General features: G+C 44.5%; 1 protein-coding gene across 6 annotated transcripts in view; it reads left to right on the top strand.

Moving 5' to 3' along the window:
- CLIP4 (CAP-Gly domain containing linker protein family member 4) overlaps positions 1-21,308 on the top strand; it is a 609,451-nt gene that overhangs the window by 28,130 nt on the left and 560,013 nt on the right. For all 6 annotated transcript variants that reach the window (XM_069608715.1, XM_069608714.1, XM_069608711.1 and 3 more), the window contains exon 2: positions 11,100-11,247. In XM_069608715.1, the coding sequence (XP_069464816.1) occupies positions 11,115-11,247 (133 nt within the window). In that variant the 5' untranslated portion in view covers positions 11,100-11,114. The remainder of the gene's footprint in view (positions 1-11,099; positions 11,248-21,308) is intronic.

The following is a 21,308-nucleotide window of genomic DNA, read 5'->3' as shown; positions in this document are numbered from 1 at the left end:
TGTCTCCAACATGCCTACCAGCCCCCCCTCCACTCCTCATAGTCCTTCTCCACTCCTCTAGTCTCTTACAGCGCCCCAAAACACTCAATGAATATAAGATGCCACCCCACTCAACATTTTGGGTAGCCACGGCTACCACACTTCCACAAACACACTGCGTGTCACTTGCTCGACTATAGCCACTGCTGCAAGGTTGGTGGGTGGGGTGAGGATCTACTTGTGAATAGCAATGCTGCACGTTGGGCAGCAGTTAGATTGCTGCAAATAATAACAGCACAATTGACCAATTAGAAAGTACAAAACACAACACACATACACACACACACACACACACACACACACCCATGCCCCCCCCCGTTTACCCCCCCTGGTCATACAAACTACTAGAAATTCAAACTAGAAATTATTTTCCTGGAAACAGAACTGCAGATATCATGCCCTGGCTGGTTTGAAAACTGTGTGGCTGATTGCAGACAGTTGGCTGTTTTGGTTGCTGGCTTTTTGTGAGAAACTAAATATTAACATGGACCTACGTTTGAGAGATTTATAATTAAATAGTTTGGATTGCGAAGAATGCGTTGGTTCCAGGTACTAATTCATTGTGGACGCAATGATTTGGGGAATGTACGAGGGGTGCCCCTCATTGGAAAGCTAATTAAACTATTTCCTCACACCATCTTTTTCTTTTTCAATCTCACTCAGAGGCAAACATGGAGATAGAACACCAGATTTAATAGTCTTTCAAAAACTTGGACTCTTGGTCATAGTGAGAGTAGGTTTATTAATAGCCCTTTTTTTTGATAACACGTGTTTCGGCACACTCCTAGTGCCTTCCTCAGATCAGGGCAATATCTAAAACGTTTTCTGACAAGTTCTGTTTTACTGCAACCCGACGCGTGATGCAGTAAAACAGAACTTGTCAGAAAACGTTTAGAGTCTGATGGGACTCAGCCACCAAATACGTTATTTGTAGCGGACAGAACAGTCGATGGTAAATAGATATTGCCCTGATCTGAGGAAGGCACTAGGAGTGTGCCGAAACACGTGTTATCAAAAAAAAGGGCTATTAATAAACCTACTCTCACTATGACCAAGAGTCCAAGTTTTTGAAATACAATTGTGGCGCAGTAAAGAGATGTGTGCAGCCCTCGATATCTCTTTCACAATCGGAGTGAGGGAACTCTTTGTCTCCGTTTCTGCTGCACACACCATTGCGACACCACCAGATTTGGTGTACATAATTGAAGTCGCGGAGGTCAAAGAGTGATTTGCCCTAAAAAGTTCCCTATAAAAATTACAGATTTAATAGTCAAATTGAGAAATCCCAGAGAAATGTTAATAAAGCAGTTTCAGGATTCATGACAGACCACACCCAATTATGGATTGCGAACACCAACATACAGTTCTACATGGGCAATTTCTATAGACATGACGGAGTACACCTAACCAATGAAGGAAATGCTGTGTTCCTTCATAGCATCAAAACAGAACTCCTACTGTGCTAATGTTCTACACTCGGTGTACCCCAAAAAAGTCCTTTTAGGGCTACTTATCATATAAAAATACACAAATACAATAAATGATCAAAATCAATTTTTATTATAACCGCGGCTACAGTTCATTGACTTTTATAATAACCGCGGTTACAAAAAGTCAGTTGACAAGGGACTGACTTCAAGTTTAATACTACAATCCAACTTAAATGATCAATACAGAAGAACACTACTCATGTACTGTAACTGAAAAATAAGAAATCATAGAAAAATACATAACAGTAAACTAGATGGGCAAACATTGCACACCCACACAACATAATACCATAAGTGAGAATACACGCCCTGAAATACATTGTATGGTGCATCAAAAACTAGACTACAATTGCTCCTTTTTTATATTATTTTTGTTAAACTTTTTCCTCCTATCTTTCTCCAAGTCGCACATGCTCAAAAGACTGAAAACACAAATCCAAAATAAAAAAGACTCTCGAATACCTACTGGGTCTTCACCCCCAAAGGCACTATACCTAAACAAAGTACTTAAAAAAAAAAAAATATATAAAACACTGACATCCCATATAAAGCCGCAGATACCGAACCACACATACCCTCGGATATCTGTAGTCTTTTGTAGCCTCCGATATAGCTGCTAGTATCGGCAAAAGGGCTGGAAAAGAAAATGCTTTCCTGCACCCTCCGCACCTCACCAAGTGCCGCCCTCATCTGCTAGCTCCCCCCACTCCCGAGATGGCCTCCTCACCTCCTCTACCCTCTTCCCCCCCCCCCCCACAACGTGTGCTGCTTCTTCAACAGTTTGCTATAAGGTGGATATAGCCGAGCCTACAGAAAGCTTTGTGTTGCAAACTTGGTCCCTGTAACCCCCTCCAACTCCCACATTTCACTCAGTGCCCTCTAGCCATCCCCCCCACCTCTACTTTGACGCCATTTGTATTTTTCTGACTTGCAAAAATAGCTTGTTACTGCGTTTCATTTTCCCATAACCTCGGCTATAGACACAAATATCTCTTGCATCGAAAGAAAAACAAAATGGCAGTCGTTTCATTTCTGAAAACCATGATCCTGCAATGCACCATAGTAGATATAACTATAATTTCTGGGGGAGTGGAACCCCCTTCTCCGTCAAATATTAAAATCGTGAATGCACGGAATAGCCCCAAACCACGCATGGATAACAAGTCAACGTTTCGTGCCCAAGTAGTTTCAGACCTGGTCCAAATCCGTCCAGCGGTTTCGGCTGTGCACGTTGGCAAACATTGACCTTTTTTGTCTATGGGGAAAATGAAAGGGAAGTGAGCCACACTTTTGGAAAAGTTTTTTTTTTTTTTATGCTCTTTTTTTTATTTTTTTTATATATCTTTAACAAAATCTTTACAAAACTTTGCAATCTACGGGGGCCAGCAGACCTTTAATCACTTTCGCAATTTCGGCCAAATCCATTACTCAAATCAAACCATTCATGAATTCCTGAAAAGGGATTGCACTCCAAACGAAGGAAACGCCAGCACGTAACTCCAAAAAAAAATCAGGAAACCAACCCAACGAGTATCAAGTCCTGATAATATCCAGTTTTATTAAATGACATAAGTTAAAAAGAGAAATAAACACGGTTCGATGCATTTCACGGCGGGCTCGCCGCTTTTTCACATACAAATTCAAAAACACCCAGTGGCAATACAAATGCACACAATTAGTCTCTATGGTTTGTCCCTTGCAGCTGTCCACTTTCTCTTTCCATGTTTAGTGGTTGACATTGTTAGGCAGAACATTCTGCATTGCAGCGGCCATTTTATAGAGATAAAATATACAATGCCATTGCATTTGTACATGCATCTTAAAGCATACCATACATCAACAATACACAATATAAACGTGGGAAGGTAGGCCATGTGTTGTTGGCGGCGTCTTTCTTTTCGGAAAATGCACGACGTTCCCGGTTTTCCTTGGCGGCTTGGACACCCTAGGCCCATATTTGTATGGTGTGTGCGACAGAAAAAATCCTGACATTCAGCTGTTGGGAAAGACTTGGGGTTAGCCGTGTTTTAGGCTTTCTCCTTTGCACCCAGGTAGGTGCACCAACACATGTGAGGTACCGTTTTCATCGGGACACGTGTGGGAATGCGGGATGGTAGGCCATGTGGTGTTGGCGGCGTGTTTCAGTGGGTGAGCGGAGTGAAATGTGCAGAAATTGTTATTTTTTTATTTTCTTCTTTTTTTTACAAATTTCTTTTGCCACATTTCGGACTTTGCCGGGGTTTCTGGGTAATACATTCTGGGCCGATTTGTGCAAGTCAGACCTCTGCGGATTCCCATGGGTCTGTCATTTTGTGGTGGCCCTCTTTCCCCCCCCCTCACCCCAAATGGGGTGAGGGGGGGAATGCTGGCCTCCCTGGGGCTCCGTCGAACGGTGCATGAGATGCCCCCCTTCCATTTGGGGTGGGGGAAAGGGCCACCAAATAACGTGGAACAGGCCCCCCCAGTGGGTAGACCAGTAAGGATTGGGCACCCTGTGGGTAGATTGGCACACCAATGTGCCCATCTGCACCAAGGGAAGTTTGGTAAACAAAGAAAACTGAAAATGGTACACTACACTTTAGTGGGGGCTGAGGGGCACCCTAAACCTCCAGGGAATTTTCTAATGTAAAGGGGGATGGCCCTCTCCCCCACCCACACCAAATGCAAGGTGGGCATCTCAATCAACCCTCCCTGCGGGCGGATAAGAGGGGGGCATCTCATGCAGCCCTCCCTGGGGTCAGATGCCTCTTCCTTGGAGCAGATAACTGCCCCAGGGACGGCTGCATAACATGACCCCCAGTCCATTTTGGGTGGGGGGAAGGGACACCCCCTTTCCATAAAAACAATTCCCTGATGGTCTAGTGGGGGGGGCACTCCCTCCAAAACCATCAATGAATCCCCGCCCTTGGGCCCATTCCCTAGGGGAGTTTGGCACCCATCGGCCCCATGGGGGCCCTAACCTGCAGGCCACATCCTTTGGGGGGCCTGCCCACACTTTCCTGGTGGCCTCCCACACTTCCCCAATTGGATGGGGGGCCACCTCGTGTACTCCTGCCTGGGGGCAGAAATCTGCCCCCCTGGGAGGGCTACAGGGGGTGCCCAAATTCCCCTTGGGGTCAGGGGGAGAGGGCCACCACCCTTTTATGTAAAAGAAATCCCTGGTGCCTAGTGGCCCCCCACCCAAATCTCCCTTTTTTTCTCTCGATCTGCTCCCTTCCCTGGGGGCAGAGGATCAGCCATCTGCCCCCGGGGATATCCATATATGTGCCCCCATGCTTTGGGTCGCGAGCGGGGGAGAGGGCTGCTTACTGTAAGCAGCCCCCACCTCCCCACGCTTTCAGAACAAATCCCTGGTTGTCTAGTGGGCATTGCTGGGCGTGGATCGAGCGCTCTGCGCCCGATCCGTGCCCAGCAATGCTTTCACAAAAGGTGTCGTTGGAAAGGGGAGAATCTCCCCTTTCTAACAATACCTCCCTCGATCTCCGGCTTGAAATACAGCCGGAGATTGAGGGAGAGGGAGAAGGGCACTCGCCTTCTCTCTTTCACTGCGGCAGCCCGAAATGGCTGCCGTAGTGAAATTACTTTAACTTTTTGCGTGGGCGTGCATTACGCACGCTGACGTGAAACTGAAGGTAATCCAACCCCTGGACCATGAGGACACATAACCCGGGGGTTGGATTACAGTTTTGTGTGATCCCTGCTTTGCAGGGATCACACAAAACACAGTGCCTAAAAGGACGAGATACCTCATCCTTGGCACTTAAGGGACGTCCTTGGCACTTAAGGGGTTAATGTGCTTGGTGCATGAATTTTATAGCTGCCATTATGTTCTCACATTTTTGTTAAATGTTTTGTATAATAACTTTACAATTCACAATGATTGTCTCAAAATGTGAATTAAATGTATAATCATACTCTAGAATAAAATAAATGAATACAAATTACCAAAACATAAAGGTCACCCTCCATTATCTTTTTGATGCATATTACAATAGAAACCTTGCCTGCCGCACCGAAATTCACCATGATTTGATTCCCTTCGATAGGTGTTATTCCATATTCCAAACCTCAACAATATCTCCAAACCAATAATACAATTTTCTTGTTGAGAGAGGGAGAGAAGCATGGCTAAGCGTAACAAATTTATTTTGGCGCTAAAAATCTCTCGACTATATCTGCAGGCCCAGATAATTAATAAAGTGCATAGTGTTATCTTGTCTTTAGACAGACCTATATGTCGCCTATTGTTTTGAATCATCAAGGACCTCACAGAGAGATATTTACTATGTCAATCTACACAAGACAGCTGTGGAAAAAAGGATTAAAAAACATACTTTCACAACCTATAATATCACATCATCATCAAAATCTTGTTAAAATACTGACCCATACAATGATATCAAAGAGATATTAAAAAAATGTTCTAAACGTAAGACACAATTACATATGAAAAAGCAGCTGGATAATGCAAATTCATATTAGATAGAAATGGAGAATGCCTGATTTGATATAGGGCATAGAGCAGGCGAGCACATTTTTTTTTTTTTGTTTTTTTTTTGTTTGTTTTGTTCACACTACTGAATATATGTTTTTATATTGTCTTAAGTGCCCAGAAAAGTGTGCAGTTCCTCATCGAGGTTGTGTCCCTTTGGTGTTTTTGGTTTAAAAATGTAATATAAACCGGGTTTTCATTTGGCGTAGTTCAAGTTCTCTGTTACCCCCTCGAGGATTTTCTTTAATGTGATGCAGACCAAAATATCTCAAACTTTCGATTTTTCCCCTCATGAACATCTCGAACTTGCACTGCCATGGGATACGATGCATCAAAGTTCTTAATATCCCTCATGTGTTGTAAAATTCTAAGTTTTAATTTGCCAATGGTACTACTAATGTACCAGAGATCACATGAACACATGAGGGCATATACGACAAATTTTGTATTGCATGAAATACTTGTTTTTAACTCAACCTTGTGGCCTAGTACTGGAAGTATATAATCAGTTTTATTCCATGCGTGTTTACATGCCTTACACTTCGTACATTTAAAAAGCCACAGGTACTGTTATTTAGCCAAACGGCATTATTAAGGTTTTTGGTCATTGGGGCCATGTAACTGCTTACTAGTAGATCCTTTATGAACACAGATTTTCTAAAGGTAATATTTACTCTTTCCTCAAGCTATGGTGACAAAATTTCACCTGATAAGAAGAACACATGCCAATGTCTATGTAAGGTCTTGTGAATAGCATTAGAGTGGTTAGCATATGTGAGGATTAGCTGAATTGCATTGTCTATCTGTTCCTTCTGCTTTTCGATTAGTTGAAAGTAAGCTGGTTCGACTTAGATTACGAGCCTTCAGATATGCTCCCTCTAATATAGCTCTGGGGTATCTTTGTTTTGCAAAATGATTTGCTGTATGCTTACATTCCTTGTCAAAACATTCTAATCTTGAACAATTGCGCCGAATCCTCACAAACTCTCCATACGGTATAACTCCATTTCAATGAGGTCGGGTGGTTGCTACTCGCAGGAAGAGGCATGTTAGCCCTTGTAGGTTTGCGGTACAACTCCGTAATAATTTCATCTTTTTCAGATTTCACCAAAACATCCAGGAAAAGTATTGACTCCCTGCTGTGTGTTTCTGTACATTTTAGTTTTAAATCATTGATGTTCAAAATGTGTACAAAATTGACCCAATCCTTTTCATCTCCGTTCCATAGGATGAACAAGTCATCTATAAATCTCAGCCATAGGACCACATGGTTTGTGTATCGACTATTGCTTTCTGTCCACACTATGAACTTTTCCCCCACCCCATTGTCAAATGTGCATAAGATGGAGCAAAACAAAGTCCCCATGGCGGTGCCACGTAACTGATTATAGTATTTATTATCAAACAAAAAGACATTGTTAGACATAAGTCCACCATTTCTATAATCATCTGATTATAAATTCAATGATTTACTGTCCAAAAAATGTTTGCACGCTTCTTTCCCATCGATGTGTGCAATTGATGTGTAAAGCGAAACAACATCTAATGTGGCAAACATAACGTTCTTTTCCCATGCTATGCCATCAATTTTGCTTAAAAAATCTTGTGTCATGCAAATAAGATGGCAAAGTAAATACCAAGGGCAAAAGAGTCTGATCTATCTATATATATATATGGACATATTTTCTAATGCTGCTCCATTAAGTGTGACAATGGGTCTGCCGAGCGGACAAGTGAGGTTCTTAAGCACTTTGGGCAAGAAATTAATGATCAATATGGTGGGGAATTTATTCAAAAGGAATTTAGTCATCATCATCCAGAATATTCAAATCAGTCAATTTTTTCAAAAGGTACTCGACTTGGTGGTCATTTGCTGCGCAGGATTGATGGATAATTCTTCATAACAGCTAGTGTCCAGAAGCTACCTTTGGGCTTCTTTGATTATTCCGTTCTCTCCTGAATGACAATGTTAGTCCCCTTATCTGAGGCTTTGATAACTATGTCATTTAGATTTTGTAGTTCCCTCAGGTTTTCTTTCTCCCTAAAGGAGAGATTGGGTTTGATTTGTTGTTTCTTTCACCTTGCTTTCTTTCGATCTTGAATCACTAAATCTTGGAGAGCTTCAATATGTCCACCTGGTTGAAATATGGGATTGAACCTGGACTTTGTTTTCAAATCACTCACAATAGGTCAATTGGTGTCTATATTGAACATATCCAACGTAGTTTCTGAGGTATCATTAGAAGATTCCCCTAATTCTAGCTGTGCAATGTCGAATAGCCCATCTAGGTCTTCAATGGCCATTGCTGTTTTACCTTGTGCTAGCACTTTAGACTTTACTTTCGGTGTATTGATAATGAAGAATTATTTTAGTCTTATTTTCTGCATGTATTTGTGGAAATCAAATCTAGTTTCAGCATAGTCATATGTTGCCATCGGGCAAAAATTGAAACCATATTGAAGCACTCTGGTTTGTTCCTCGGAGTGTGTTGGGATAATTTTATAATCGTATTGTCCGAACCACTGTAATTCATTGTTTTCTTCCCAGAGCACATTCTTGTGCTTCTGTCCGAGTCTGAACTGCTGGTTCCTTTGTCTCCTCCTTGTTTTCTTTTTCCGTCATATACTATTTTGCTCGTCCTCTTCCTTGATTCTTTTTTGGATTGCTGCGTCCATCTAAACCCAACATCCTCATTTCGTATAAAAAAAAGTCTTTCTGGACTGGTTGTTAATTTCACTGCTGGCAATATCTGCTTCTGAAGTAGATGCTATCTCGCTCGAAACCGCAGTTGTTGGCTTGTTCTGGATGCTCTGACTCATGATGTTTTTTCTTAAATGGTCGAAACGGCGAGCAAATATACATAGCCTCTCCCTTTCATAGCCTTCTTTGTCATGGAGGAACTTCCTCTGTTTGCGTAATTTTATTTCCTCTTCATGTGTTTTAAGACTTTCATCGATGCTCGCTGTTAATTTGTTACCTTCTTCGCTGGGTGTTATTTTTGAGAGTTGATCGCTTATTTCTTCCGTTTTAGCCAATCTTTTTCCTATTGTTTCTGGCATATTTGATGAAGCTGTTTAGAAATCTTTCAGAGCACCCATTAGTCGAATCTCCCCATTCTTTAAGCATCTTATGTAATATTGTTTTTCACTGGGTGTATTGACACAGGTAATCTTGAGTCGCACTCCCAGTAGGTTCAATTAAGAAAAATAATTGTAGTTGCCAGAGGCTGAATAAAAATATCTTTATTATAATTTCATAAAATCCATAATCCCAAAAAAAAAGCCAAAGGGAATGGTGGAATGATGGCGCGTTTCGCAACGATCCCGTTGCTTGTTCACATAACCTGTCCATTGGTCTTTAAGCTGTTTGTCCTTTGTCTGTCATATAAACATCACATGTATAGAAGCAACTCACTATGGCAGCTATTTTTGCAGGTCTACTGCTGAATATATTACATATGTGTAAATGATACAAACATTGATACAATGATACAAACATTGTTTCAATGCAGCGATTCATTAGAAAATTTGAAGGGATGTCTAATTTACAGCAAGGCCCCCCAACCCCACATTGGCGTTCTTATATGAATTAAAAATGTACAAATGATTAGATGTTTTTAAATCTGTCTCAAATATCAGCTTGACATGCCATGTGGGTCGCCCTGTGTTGCCGGACATGCCCCTGAAAATTGGGGCCAACCTTCATCATCTGAGTATTCTTTTACATCTACTGTTGCATAGTGCAAACTAGCATGGGATATAGGATGCTGATTATGTGATGACCATTCTTTTTAATTACGAATACCAGTGCATTTCTCAACGCTCGAAAATGTGTACAAAATAGTCCATGGCATGTACATTACGCTTGAATATATAACATTGGCATCATTCAAAATGATCAGCTTATCGAAATGAGGTACCCTATACCATGTATTGTGCATAATCTAAAAATGTGCTAATCATAGCATATATATATATTCCTTTATTCACAGTCCCAAACACACTGAGTTAATGTTTACATGGCATGGGTTATGCTGGGAAGTCAAAAGCAGCTCTTGGCATCAAGCTAACCAAGCACTTCGAGCCTACAAGCACAACCTAAAAGGCTCTCATTAATTTCTAGCCCTGCAAAATGTTTCACAGTTCAAATGGTGAATGCTGCGTGAACATTGTACAATAACCTTTCCAATAAATGCAGGGACCATGATCCAAAGAAAATGATTAGGTCTGAAGATCTGCCCAAGGCCAAATGAAAACATTAAGTGATGGGAAACCGACCATAATATCAAAATAATAATACGCAACTTGGTCGTCTGTGGGCTCCCAGTGGTTATGCAGTTTTCCCCGCAAAGAGAGTGATGTTTAGTCGATCCAAGGTTGTTCAACTGTTGCAAAATGTGGGTGAAAACAACTTTCAGTAATTTTAACGACCAAAGCTGGCAGTTAAAAGTTGTGCATCACTATTAAATCTAGCAGTCTTTTCCTCAATGCGATTCATTTCTGCAGAGTTGCCAATTGTCCCCATGCCATCAGACTCTTTATACAGTTTTGGTGTATTGGTCAGCAGCACTTTGCCTGTTGTCTCTTAACATTTTTCCTTGCCCTTTGAAAGTGTGAGCCTAAAAGCTTCAGCAGTGCTGCTTATGGCTTAGAGACCAAGACGGGAAGAAGGTGATCCTGGTGACATGGGGCGTCTTGGCAACTTTCTTCCTGTCACAAAATGCGTTAAACATGACCGGGCTTTAAAGACTAAACCAAATTTTGATCAGCATTTATGTTACACAAGCATATGATCACCATGTATGACTTCCCTGAATGCTAATAAATTACCTGTATTATTATTTTTTGTTAGGGATTTTTTTAAATGCATTTAAATGAGCATTTCTGAAAATCCATATGCATTCAGAGATGCAAATATACAGCTCTGCGGGGTGAGTGGACTATACACATTAAGTAAAATGTTCATCTTGGTCCAGTATAACTATAAGGTATGTAGGAATCGGAGAGGGAGGCATTGTAAATGCAAGTTCAATTTAGTAACAGCACATTGTGTAAAAACGCCTTGGTTTTCTTTAAAGGTGCATTTCTAGAAAATGACAATAGAGGATGTTCCAGATTCGACCCAAGAGCAAGTTGCACTTCTTGGAAGATACCGATTGCCCTTCCCTGAAACTGGACGAACCATCACTTTCTCAGTGGCCGCAGCACCAATGCCTTCAGACTGTGGTAAGCACTGTTGCAACATTTCTGCAGGGCGTGTTAAGGGTTATGAAGCAAATTGTTGTGTTGGGGGATAGATCAGTGTACTGCTCGCCAAGACACCTGTGTGTGAAATTATTGAATTCCAGCAGGCATGACCCAGCCTTTCAATCTTCAAAGGTTAAAAAAAGTTCCAGTGAGTTGGGAAATGCACCTATTATTTATTTGTTTAGTGTTCTTGTAGTGCACTCAAATTGCTTCAAAGTGTGTGTTCCAAGAGGGGGGCTACAGAAGGTCTGGTCAGACGCAGTCGGGGTTCTTTTCAGGGTGATAATTGGAGGGTAATGAGGTCCAAGGGGTTGGAGCGAGGAAATCAAAGAAAATGAAGATCTGAGATGTCTTGAGTAACGAGGAGGCTTAAGCAACCTTTTGAGATATTCCGGACCTCGTTTATGGATAATTCTGTGAGTTAGGAACAGCAGGTTGTACATGATACTAGAGGCGACGAAGGGGTGGAGGGCGATGCAGTTGAATAAAGACAGAGGATGTGTGGTCATGGGGTTTGCAATTGAAAATTACCCTCATAGCTTTGTTCTGGGCCCGTAGCAGTCTTGAGAGGGAGGTTTGGGGAAGGCTGGAGTAGAAAGAGTTGGCATAGTTCATACTTGAAGGACTGATGGCTCTGTGGGAGGAGGAGATGATGTTCCAGTCTAGGTTGAGTTGAAGTGGTTGATTTTGGGAGTGTATGGAGAATGTGTCAACTAAGAGGAATCGTAAATTCCGAACTGACCTGGAGGGGGTAGATTTTGGGCCTTGCTGTTAGGGACATGCAAGAGTGAGTGCTAAGAGGTGAAGGCAGGGGGCGTGGGGGGGTGAGGATTAGGATCTGCTAAACTGCAGGAGTTTGGACTCCTGATGGCATTTGGTTTTAGCTATAAGTTGGGTGTCATTTGTGTACATTTGATAATAAAGATTAAATCATTTGGGAGAGACCTCATGTAGGCATTAAAGAGGAGGGGAGAGGGGGCTGAACACTGCATTCGATATCGTAGAGCTCTGAATTATGGGGAAACGTTTTGTTTGCTGGGAGCAGGAATTGAGCCTGGAGAGTGGCTTGTGTGAGAAAAGGATGTGGCTGGCGACTGTGTCAAAAGCTGCCAGTAGGTCAAGGAGTAGGAGGATGGTTGGTTGGTTCGAGGATATTGTATAGGATGTCCAGGAGAGCTGCCTTGGTGCCATCAGAAGGTCTGATCATGATTGGCTGAAGTATAGAAAGGTTTTTTTTCTCCGACCAATTCCAAAGTTGTTTAATATCTAGCTTTTTGTCCTTGATTTTTCTTTTTTGTTCTTCCAATCCTTGAACGGTTTGACAGAGGGCGTTAGTTGGCTGGTTATAAAGGGCCCTTGCTGCCTGTGAGAGCTTCTTGAGTTGAGCAATGGTGTTACTACTGTGCATTTTCAATATTGTGGGATGGACCCTTCTTAGAAGGATTTGTTGTTGATAACATATACTACGGTGTTTTGTAAAGTTAGTTGCACGAATTGGATCCCTTCCAAAGCCTGGATACAGTGGCCAGTTTGTTCTTTGTTTAGCAAATTACTAACTGTCTCCTCCTGGTTCGCTGGCATTCCTCATTGAATCTTTCCACATTGCTCTGTTTTGGCCAGGCAGCAACAGGACTATGTGCTCATCACATAGCTCTGTTTCCACATGAACATCACCAAAGCTGGGAAAAATAGGAATGTTGGATACATTTGAGGAAGCAAGACCAGGGTGACTGGTCCCAACACAGTGCCTTATCTGCTTTAGAACACATGACAACACCAGACATGTATTACTTAGGCTGGCCTCTTTTTAGCTGTAGATTAAGACTGAGTGACAAGTTTCCTCACCCTTTACCAACCACTGTTTAGCTGTATTTTATGGCCAAGTGTGCTTCCTTCACTCTACTTCACACAGTATCTAGAGGCCTCTTTGTTCAATGCCTCATCAACTTAATTTAAACCTTGCTGCCATGCACCACTTGTGGTTTCTTCACTTTGTGCTTGCCATAACTGGCTTTTGCTTTCTCCCCTATTCTGAAATTCAGCTTTTTATTTTCCCATCATCCACAGTGAGGAGGCAATCCCCAGTCAACCGCACAGGACACAGCTTGTTATTAGGCTTTCAGGCCTTGCAAATTCTTAAAAATAACAGTAATCCTGCAGCACTAGTAACTTAGTGCACCTACTCACCCCATTGTAAGGTAAAGCACCCCAAACTGTTAAGAAATAATTAGTTTGGTTTAAATTTGATGCCCAGTAGAAAATGCCATGCCAGAGCCAGAAAACATAACCAGGTAAGCCAGTCTAGACACACAACTCTTATCATGTTTGGTTTAACCATGATGCCCAGTAAATAACCGCCATGCCAGAGGCATAAAGCGCAACCTGACTGGCTGCTGCAATTCAGTGCAGTTTAGCTACATAACACTTATTGTCCAACATACGTGTTACATGCAGGAACAATGTGATTATCCTGGAAGCAAGACAATGCTGAGCAGCATGGGTTAAATCCTCTGTCCTGCACTCAGAGGTTGTACTCTGGCATGAAGCCCAAAATAAGAGCCCAAATTCTTTATGTGGCTAGACTGGACTGCATTGCATAAGTTCCTGGACAAATAGCACTATTTCACACGATAAGACCCTGCCAAACAGTTTCCCCTGGTAGCCACGCTTGGCTTGGGCATCCTAATACACCTGAAAAGTGCGCTAGAACCAAAAGGCGCCAAGGTGCAAAAGTGGGATAGCTCCATCGACTGGTAATTCGAAACAACCAATAAACCAATAGGCAATCTGAATTTAAAACATGTGCGCTGTGAGGGGTCTCAATAAGAGGCGAACACAAAGTTGTACTGTTCTCAACATTCGCAATGTTTATTAAAAGAAAAGGGGTTTGGAAGGTGACTCATCTTTTTCTGTCCAAAAGAGAATGTCCCTACCTATGAAACTAAAGAAAATTGACCTTGTGCCCAACAAACATCTGACTATCACACTAATATACAAAATCAAAAGATACAGGGGAAAGGTTCTTGTTTCCAATTCAACAAAAATATGCACAAAAATATATATATATATATATATATATATATATATATTCAACCAAATAAGTCTTGTGTCCAGGGTGTGTTCCCTTCCCCTGAACTGTTTCAAGAAAATATTTAGAATGTTTAATTTCCCAAATTTCTGTTACCAGTAATGCAAATGGTTCTCACTTGATGTTCTCCTCAAGATGACAATGCGAATGTCCTTGCTACAACACAGGTTGGATTGTACCAAAAGAAAGTCTTGTAATTTTCAAAATGACCAAACAAATCTATTTTCCACACGCTGGTTGGAATTTAGCAATTTTAAGTAACTTTGGGTTTCACCCTAAGTTACTAGGGTAATCCAGACGTGGACCCCTTGTTCACTATTCTTACGGAGGCACAGCTGCACCCTACTGATGAGGTTCAACCAGACTGAACCCCGTGTCTGGGGTTGCTGTTAGTACTCTTGTTCAGAGGAGAATTGCCTAGCATTTTGGTGCTGGACTGCTCCAGGGCAGGACAAAGGCTGATATGTTTGGAGATTTCTTCTCTGTGAAAGATAGTGAGCTAAAGACTCTGGGTAAGGCTCTTGTAACCAGGACTCATGTCTGGCAGAGAGTCTCCCAGGATCCCCCTTGTTATCTGGAATTTAGCAAGAACAAGTATTTTCCTAATTTTCAGGATGCCAAAACAAAGGTTCCCTTTCAACAAAGTTTTGACATACCAAGTGTCTCTTTTAACACAGGATTTGATTTCCTGCTTTACTCCGTGAGAGGCCACCTGGATACCTCCACAGGTACGGGGGACGATGGGATCAAGGCGGCAGGGTCAACAAATGAAGACAAGACCCTGTTTAGGCTTACGCTAGAATGAATACAACCCTCTAAGGGAAGGGGCCCAGAGATAGCTTACAAGCATAAAAAGGTTTAATTGTACAGAATACAAAAATATCAGCAAAGGACTCTGCTGCTCGAGAACGTTCTGGCTATAACTAGGACAAGCAGAGGCTTAAGTCTGCAATGCATCATCAACACTAAGTAAAATTTAGCGCCACTGATAGGTGAGACCCTATACATGGGCCTGCTTCAAGCTCCATAGGGGATTCCAGGCTACAATTGGTTCGCTGTCTCCACCGTCCGTCAGTCCCCACGTGAGTCAGCTGGGCTCATCTCTCCACGGAGTGAAGGTCAGGTCTCTCATAAGTCACATTGTAAAAAACGGCTATGATATGCTAAGCATAATACTACATCACTATGGCATGCACCTGGGAGGCTCGGGGGCTGGTGCCAGGGGGAAGAGAGGAAGAAATAGTCACACTGACCCACACATGCTGTGCTTTGTTGATACTACACCTCTCACACCCCAAGGTTTTCATCCTTTTTTTGATCTATAATTTATCACTTCCAGTACCTCGTGTCACAAAGGATATATTTTTGTGACGAGGTGAAGCAGTCTTGCATGCTTAGATTGTTTATGGCCAGTTGGTTTACGATTTGGGCTGTGATCATTCACTATATTAGAATGCAGGGGTGTGAGGGTCGGGTCAGTGGTATGGGCCATAGCTCTGGGTAGGCTGGGTGGGGGCTTAGAGGTCTGCGGGCAACTTTTCTGTGATGAATGAGCACTGCAAGGCGCCTGGTGTTGTCTCACAGCCTTGCAGGGCGCATTCTTCCCAGTGATATTGAGTAATTGCAACAATGGAGAGACCTCGGGGAAGCAAGCTTCCGTGAGTGGTGGTGCTGTCATGATTCATGTCCCCTGGAGCCAGGCCACAATCGCCTACATGGCCCTCAAGGGCCTCTCCATCCCTCCAAAGACCCACTTGGAGTCAGACTTGGTGCTTGTGGCACCAGACTCACTCACTCACTCCCATAGGATAACATTGGGGATTGGACTTGTAGTGCATTGATGGGGACAAGATGGATGCCCCCCACATATTTCGGTTCCCAGAACTGCATGGTTCAGCCCAGAGACACATGGGATACCCAGAGACTATTTAAGCCACACCCAGGCTAAGAAACATGCTTTGCGTTCTCTGCACCTGCAGCGTGACACTCGCCGCGTTCGGATCGGTCTCCAGTAGGCCTGCATCTTTCTTCTGCGCTCAGCTCCTGCAAGAACAAGAACAAAAGTGAGATCTTTGTTCGGCTTGGGGGTGAGGGTAATTTTAGCCTCCCCCTCCTCCTCCATCGATGCCGAGATGCGGCCAGTCACTTGAAATTGGTTAAACAGCGCTGCCAAGTGGGGGGGTCAAGATAGCCGCAAAGGTCTTATAAAAAAGCTTCCGTATACCCAATCCGGGCCCAGAGCTTTGTTGAGTGGGAGTGCTCTTATGACCCTTCAAACCTCTTTCGAACCTCTTCCTCCGTTATGTCCTTGCCTAGCTGTGTACTCTCCCACCCTCGGTAACCTAACCTTCGCCAAGAAATTCTCCTGTTGTGTCGGCAGGGCCTGTGTGTCATACAGGTTCCTATAGAACTGCACAAAACACTCCTGGATATCTCTCGTGTCTGGCAATGACCTGTGTCATCCATGATCGCTGTCAGTCTTCTTAGACTCCTCCCTCTGCAACAACCTTGCCAAGAGCTTATCAGCTTAGTTTGCTTTAGCATAGTAGCGCTGACATTGCGATAACATGGCCCTCTCTGCTCTCTCCATTCTTAAGATGCTCAACTGGCCCACTGCCTGTCTGTGCACCCTCACATATTCCCTAGTGTGCACGCTCAGCAGCCTGCGGTTAGCCTCCTACACCTCAGTTTTGAGTTGGGTCTCCAGTAGTGTCATCTTCTTGTTCCATCTGGGCTTGGCCGCAATGAACACCCCCATCCCCCTTATTTGCTGCCTTGAAGGCATGCCATCTTATCACCTCCCCCGTATCCTGTACCTTGTTCTCCTCTAAGAAGGTTATAACATCCCTCAATAAGTCCAACTGCATCCTCCAGCTCCAAATCCCTGTCCTTCGGTTCTCTAAGTGCATCTTCATTGTGACGATCTCATGATCTGCTCCACCCAAGGACCCCCACCTCAATCTTCTTTACATCCCCTAGGAACGATGCCGATACCCAGACATAATCGATCCTAGAGTCCGATCCATGGACATAAGAAAAGGTGAATCCCTTCATCTCTCTATGCAGTCCCCTCCACTTGTCCTTCAGAACTAGTTCTGATGCAGCGAGTTGGATGCTATACCCCCTTTATAGGCCCCACCCTTTCCGTCGATCTGTCTAGCTTTCTGGACCAATCCAAATTAAAATCCCCCATCAGAATTCTGTGCCCTCTTGCCACCTCCACCCAAGAAGCTCTTAAGAAAGGCCTCCACTTCAATGCTACTCCCCTCTCCCTCGATCTGTGCCAGCCTGTGCCCCTCCGCCCCCGGCTCCTGTGAGTTCTCCGGCTCCCACCTCATCCCTCTGCCTGACTCCCGAAAACCTGATATCCCCCTAACTGTCATTGCTTCTCCCACCTCCCCCACTCCACTCCCCTCGACCCCAAACTTTGGGATGCGCCTCCCCTTCCTGTCCTCCCCCGCCCCCCTTCCGAGATCCCCTGGGCGCTAATGCCCTCACAAAGTCCAAGATGGAATGGTCCTTGCCGCCACCATATACTGATTGCATTTCCTGCAAGACCCACCACCCCTATTGTCGCTGTAGATCCCACATTTGCCCCTGAGTACCTCATCATTTCACTCCGTCTCTACCTCCCAGCGCCCCGTCAGATGATACTTAAGGGCCTCTTGGCGGTGGTCTCCGCCTGGGCTTGACCTCCGCTGTCTCCCATCCCCACAGTGTTGGTCTTGAAAGTTGCTTCTCCTGCCTTGGATGCCCTTCCTGGCTGTTCTGATCAGGGTCCTGACCACCGGGCCCATCTGCCTTCTCTTTAGGAGCGTGGACCCCGCCAAGTCCTGCAACAGCTGAATTGGGGTGCCCTTGTTGGCCAGGAGCTCTTTAGGTCTGGCTGCACGTAACACTACTTCTTTCTGGGCGTACTGTGTGAAGCCTGCCAACACATTGCAGGGACTCCTGCCTTTTCTGTGAATTCGATCTAACATTGTCATCCGAGGAAGCATTTCCCAGGATGTCTGCATATAGGCCTTGAACTTGCACCTTAAAATCTCTATCCGCTACCGTTTCGAGCAAGTTTTTAATGCGTTTGTTGATTCTTCGTGACCTATTCTCCATGTCCTCCACCTGTTATTCAAGGTTCTTTGTGGCCACGTTCAACTGTTCTGTGGCTTCACTATTCTCTATGGTTTCTGACTCCATCTCCTGAATGCCTCTTTGCAGTTGGTCCATCCTGTCTCCCAGTTTCCCCACTTCTTGTCTTATCTCGGCCAATCCCGCGTTGAGATCAGTTCGCATAAAATGAAATTGCTCTTGGAAAGCTTTCGCAAGCGTTGACTCCAGACGTTAGGTCTTTGTGCAGGTCCTGCCTCAGTAGAGGTTCGGGAGATTTCCGGGTATTGGCTACCTTGTCTCACTCCATGTTTGACAGATTTCTGGGCATTCCCCTCATGCCCGTGTACCCCCAAAGAGTTGGGAGAGCGTCCATCGGGGCCCCCCATCGATATCTGCTTCATTCTTTTGGCTTTGGCCCTTGACTTCTGGCCATAGTCCGGGGCGGACGCTGGCTCTGATCTCACCCAAATAAATTGGCCAGACTGCCCCTCCATCCCTGCATTCTCTTGTCCCCCCCGCCCCACCCGTGTCCCTGGGGTGTCCCAGTGCCTGCCCCCACTACCACTTCCTTTGATTACTGGTTCATTTCTGCCTCCTCGCATCACCTATAGCTGGGGGGGGGCAGTCCTGGCATGAGAGAGTTCTGCCCCGGGGGCCTCCATCAGAGGCCCCACCTGTTGTGAGTTCCTTCTATGTTCATTTGTGCGGCCACTTGTGTGCCCCTGGGGGCGCAGGGGGGGGGAAATAAACCTGGCCCCAACTTGCTCCTCCGTGGTCCCTGGTGGGCCCCCGCCGCTCCTCCCACTAAAAGCCTAATCCTCAGTGCTCCCCCTTCCCGGTGGTCTCGCCTACACTCTCCCCCGCGGAGGGGTGTTCTTTGCGGCCAGTCCTGCTCTCCAGTCCGAAAAGGCCTTATTGCTCCTGTTCTCACCCGAGGCCTCCCAATCCCCTGGGGGTTGCGTCCTCTGTGGTCAGCGCTCTTGGCCCCTGTCAGCCACTTCCTCAGTCGAGTCCCCCAGGCGGTCAGTGTCAGGCCCTGAACCAGCTTGGCTGCTTCTCTCCCCTCCCATTGCGGGGTTGAGTCCTATTGCTACGCAATAACACAGCCTCCCAAAGGCTCCACACCTATGCCTCCTGCTCTCAGGACTCTGCGCCTGTAGTCTCCTTAGTGATGCAGGTGGCGAAAGGCCCGCCGGGGGCACTCAACTCTGCCCCCGTTCCTTGGTTCTTCCCGGCACTGCCGCTGCTCGAGCCTGGGCTCTCCAGTTATTCCAGTTATTGTTGGGTGGTTAGAGGAGCCTGCCCTGCCCCGTCTGGGAAGCCATACGCTACTCTTCCGAGGTCGGCAGCGCCCCCAATGAAAATGTGGTTTTATAGCAACATACTGCCCTATTTTGCAAAAGCCAGCATGAAAATATGTCCTTTCAAAGGTACTGCTGACATCTCGTTTCACATGGCCACCATGAACATGTGTTGCTAAATACTTCTTTTATTGACCTGCCATGCGTTGGAGATTTTCATTTGTTTCCCTTACACAACTAATTTTTAAAATGTTATAGCTGTATCCATTTGTTTCTGGAATGGTGCTGTTCAATGGTTCATTTTATCTGGTTTAGTTGAAACATTTTCCTGGTACGGGGAGAACCCCCACAGAACTCGCCTAAAATGTTTGTGCTTGCTCTGGGCAATTTGATGAAGTATGTATCCCCCCTCCACTTAAATATTGCCAACTACCACTGCCAATAGTAATTCAATGTTGTGGAAAAATATGCTCTTGTTGGTAAAGGTTTCAGTTAGACTGCTTAGTTGGTAACATATTACAATTATTAAATTCACATTTTTCATAATCCTTTAAGTATAGCAAGGGATAGCTCAGAATTTGAGAATTGTTCTTATATTTTGATTATTTTAATTACTAGAGACACTCTGTGTATTTGAATAGCGCTAACGCTCGAGGCAACAAAGCGCTGTACCAAAAATAAGGAGGAGGGGAGAACATGCAATCATTTTGAACTGAAACTAGAATGTTTTCAGTTTCCTTCTGAAAATCAGGCGGTAAAGCGTTTGAGAGCTTAGCTGCCAATACCTGGACAGATCTCCCCATTGCTCTCGACCACCATCTACGCCCTATGCCCAAGGAGCGAGAGATTAGGCGGCAATGGGAGCAGTTAGTGTTCGGATTTGCGAGAAGAGATTGCTGGTGATGTTCTGGTCTGAGACCAGAACAACCAAAGCACTCCAGCCACTGTGCGATCTGTGAAAGGTGAGGGAGACAGCGATTTGTACAATAGGCAACAAAGGCTTATGACAAGAGTGTAGTCCCAAAATTTGGAGATGAAGCAGTGTGAGGTCTGCTCATCGAAACCGTAGAGAACAATGCATAGGGCTTTGCATTAATGTGTTTGATGACAAGCAACCAGTGTAGAGTGGTTAAGGCACAAAGTTATCACGGTTACTCATAATGTGCCCCAGATGTTTTGGACATCTGCCATGATCCCGAGCTAGCTCAGTCAGGGGTGAAAGACCAATGCCAGTTACTATCCAAACCATCTGTATTGCCACATAACGCCTACCCATGGAAATAATTACCTTGTTTGAACGGCTGGAGCGTTCTTCGCTTGGCCTAACATATTTACTGTGGACGATTATCTTCTTTTGATACCCGAGCACTGTGCTCCTGATTGATTTGCTGGCCGCCCCCATCATATTTCCAACTCCTGAGAAGCTGTTGTCAAATGAAGAATTTTGTGGAAATATTGTCCATATACTTGGATCCTTACCTCAGTTGTGCCCTTGGAATGTTCCCTGGTATTTCACTTTGTGCTACTTTTATCTCTGGGGTGCA

This window comes from Ambystoma mexicanum, chromosome 4q (genome assembly GCF_040938575.1).
Source record: "Ambystoma mexicanum isolate Mex_15411 chromosome 4q, UKY_AmexF1_1, whole genome shotgun sequence".
Lineage (NCBI taxonomy): Eukaryota > Metazoa > Chordata > Amphibia > Caudata > Ambystomatidae > Ambystoma > Ambystoma mexicanum.
This window is presented reverse-complemented; position numbering and strand designations above follow the sequence as displayed.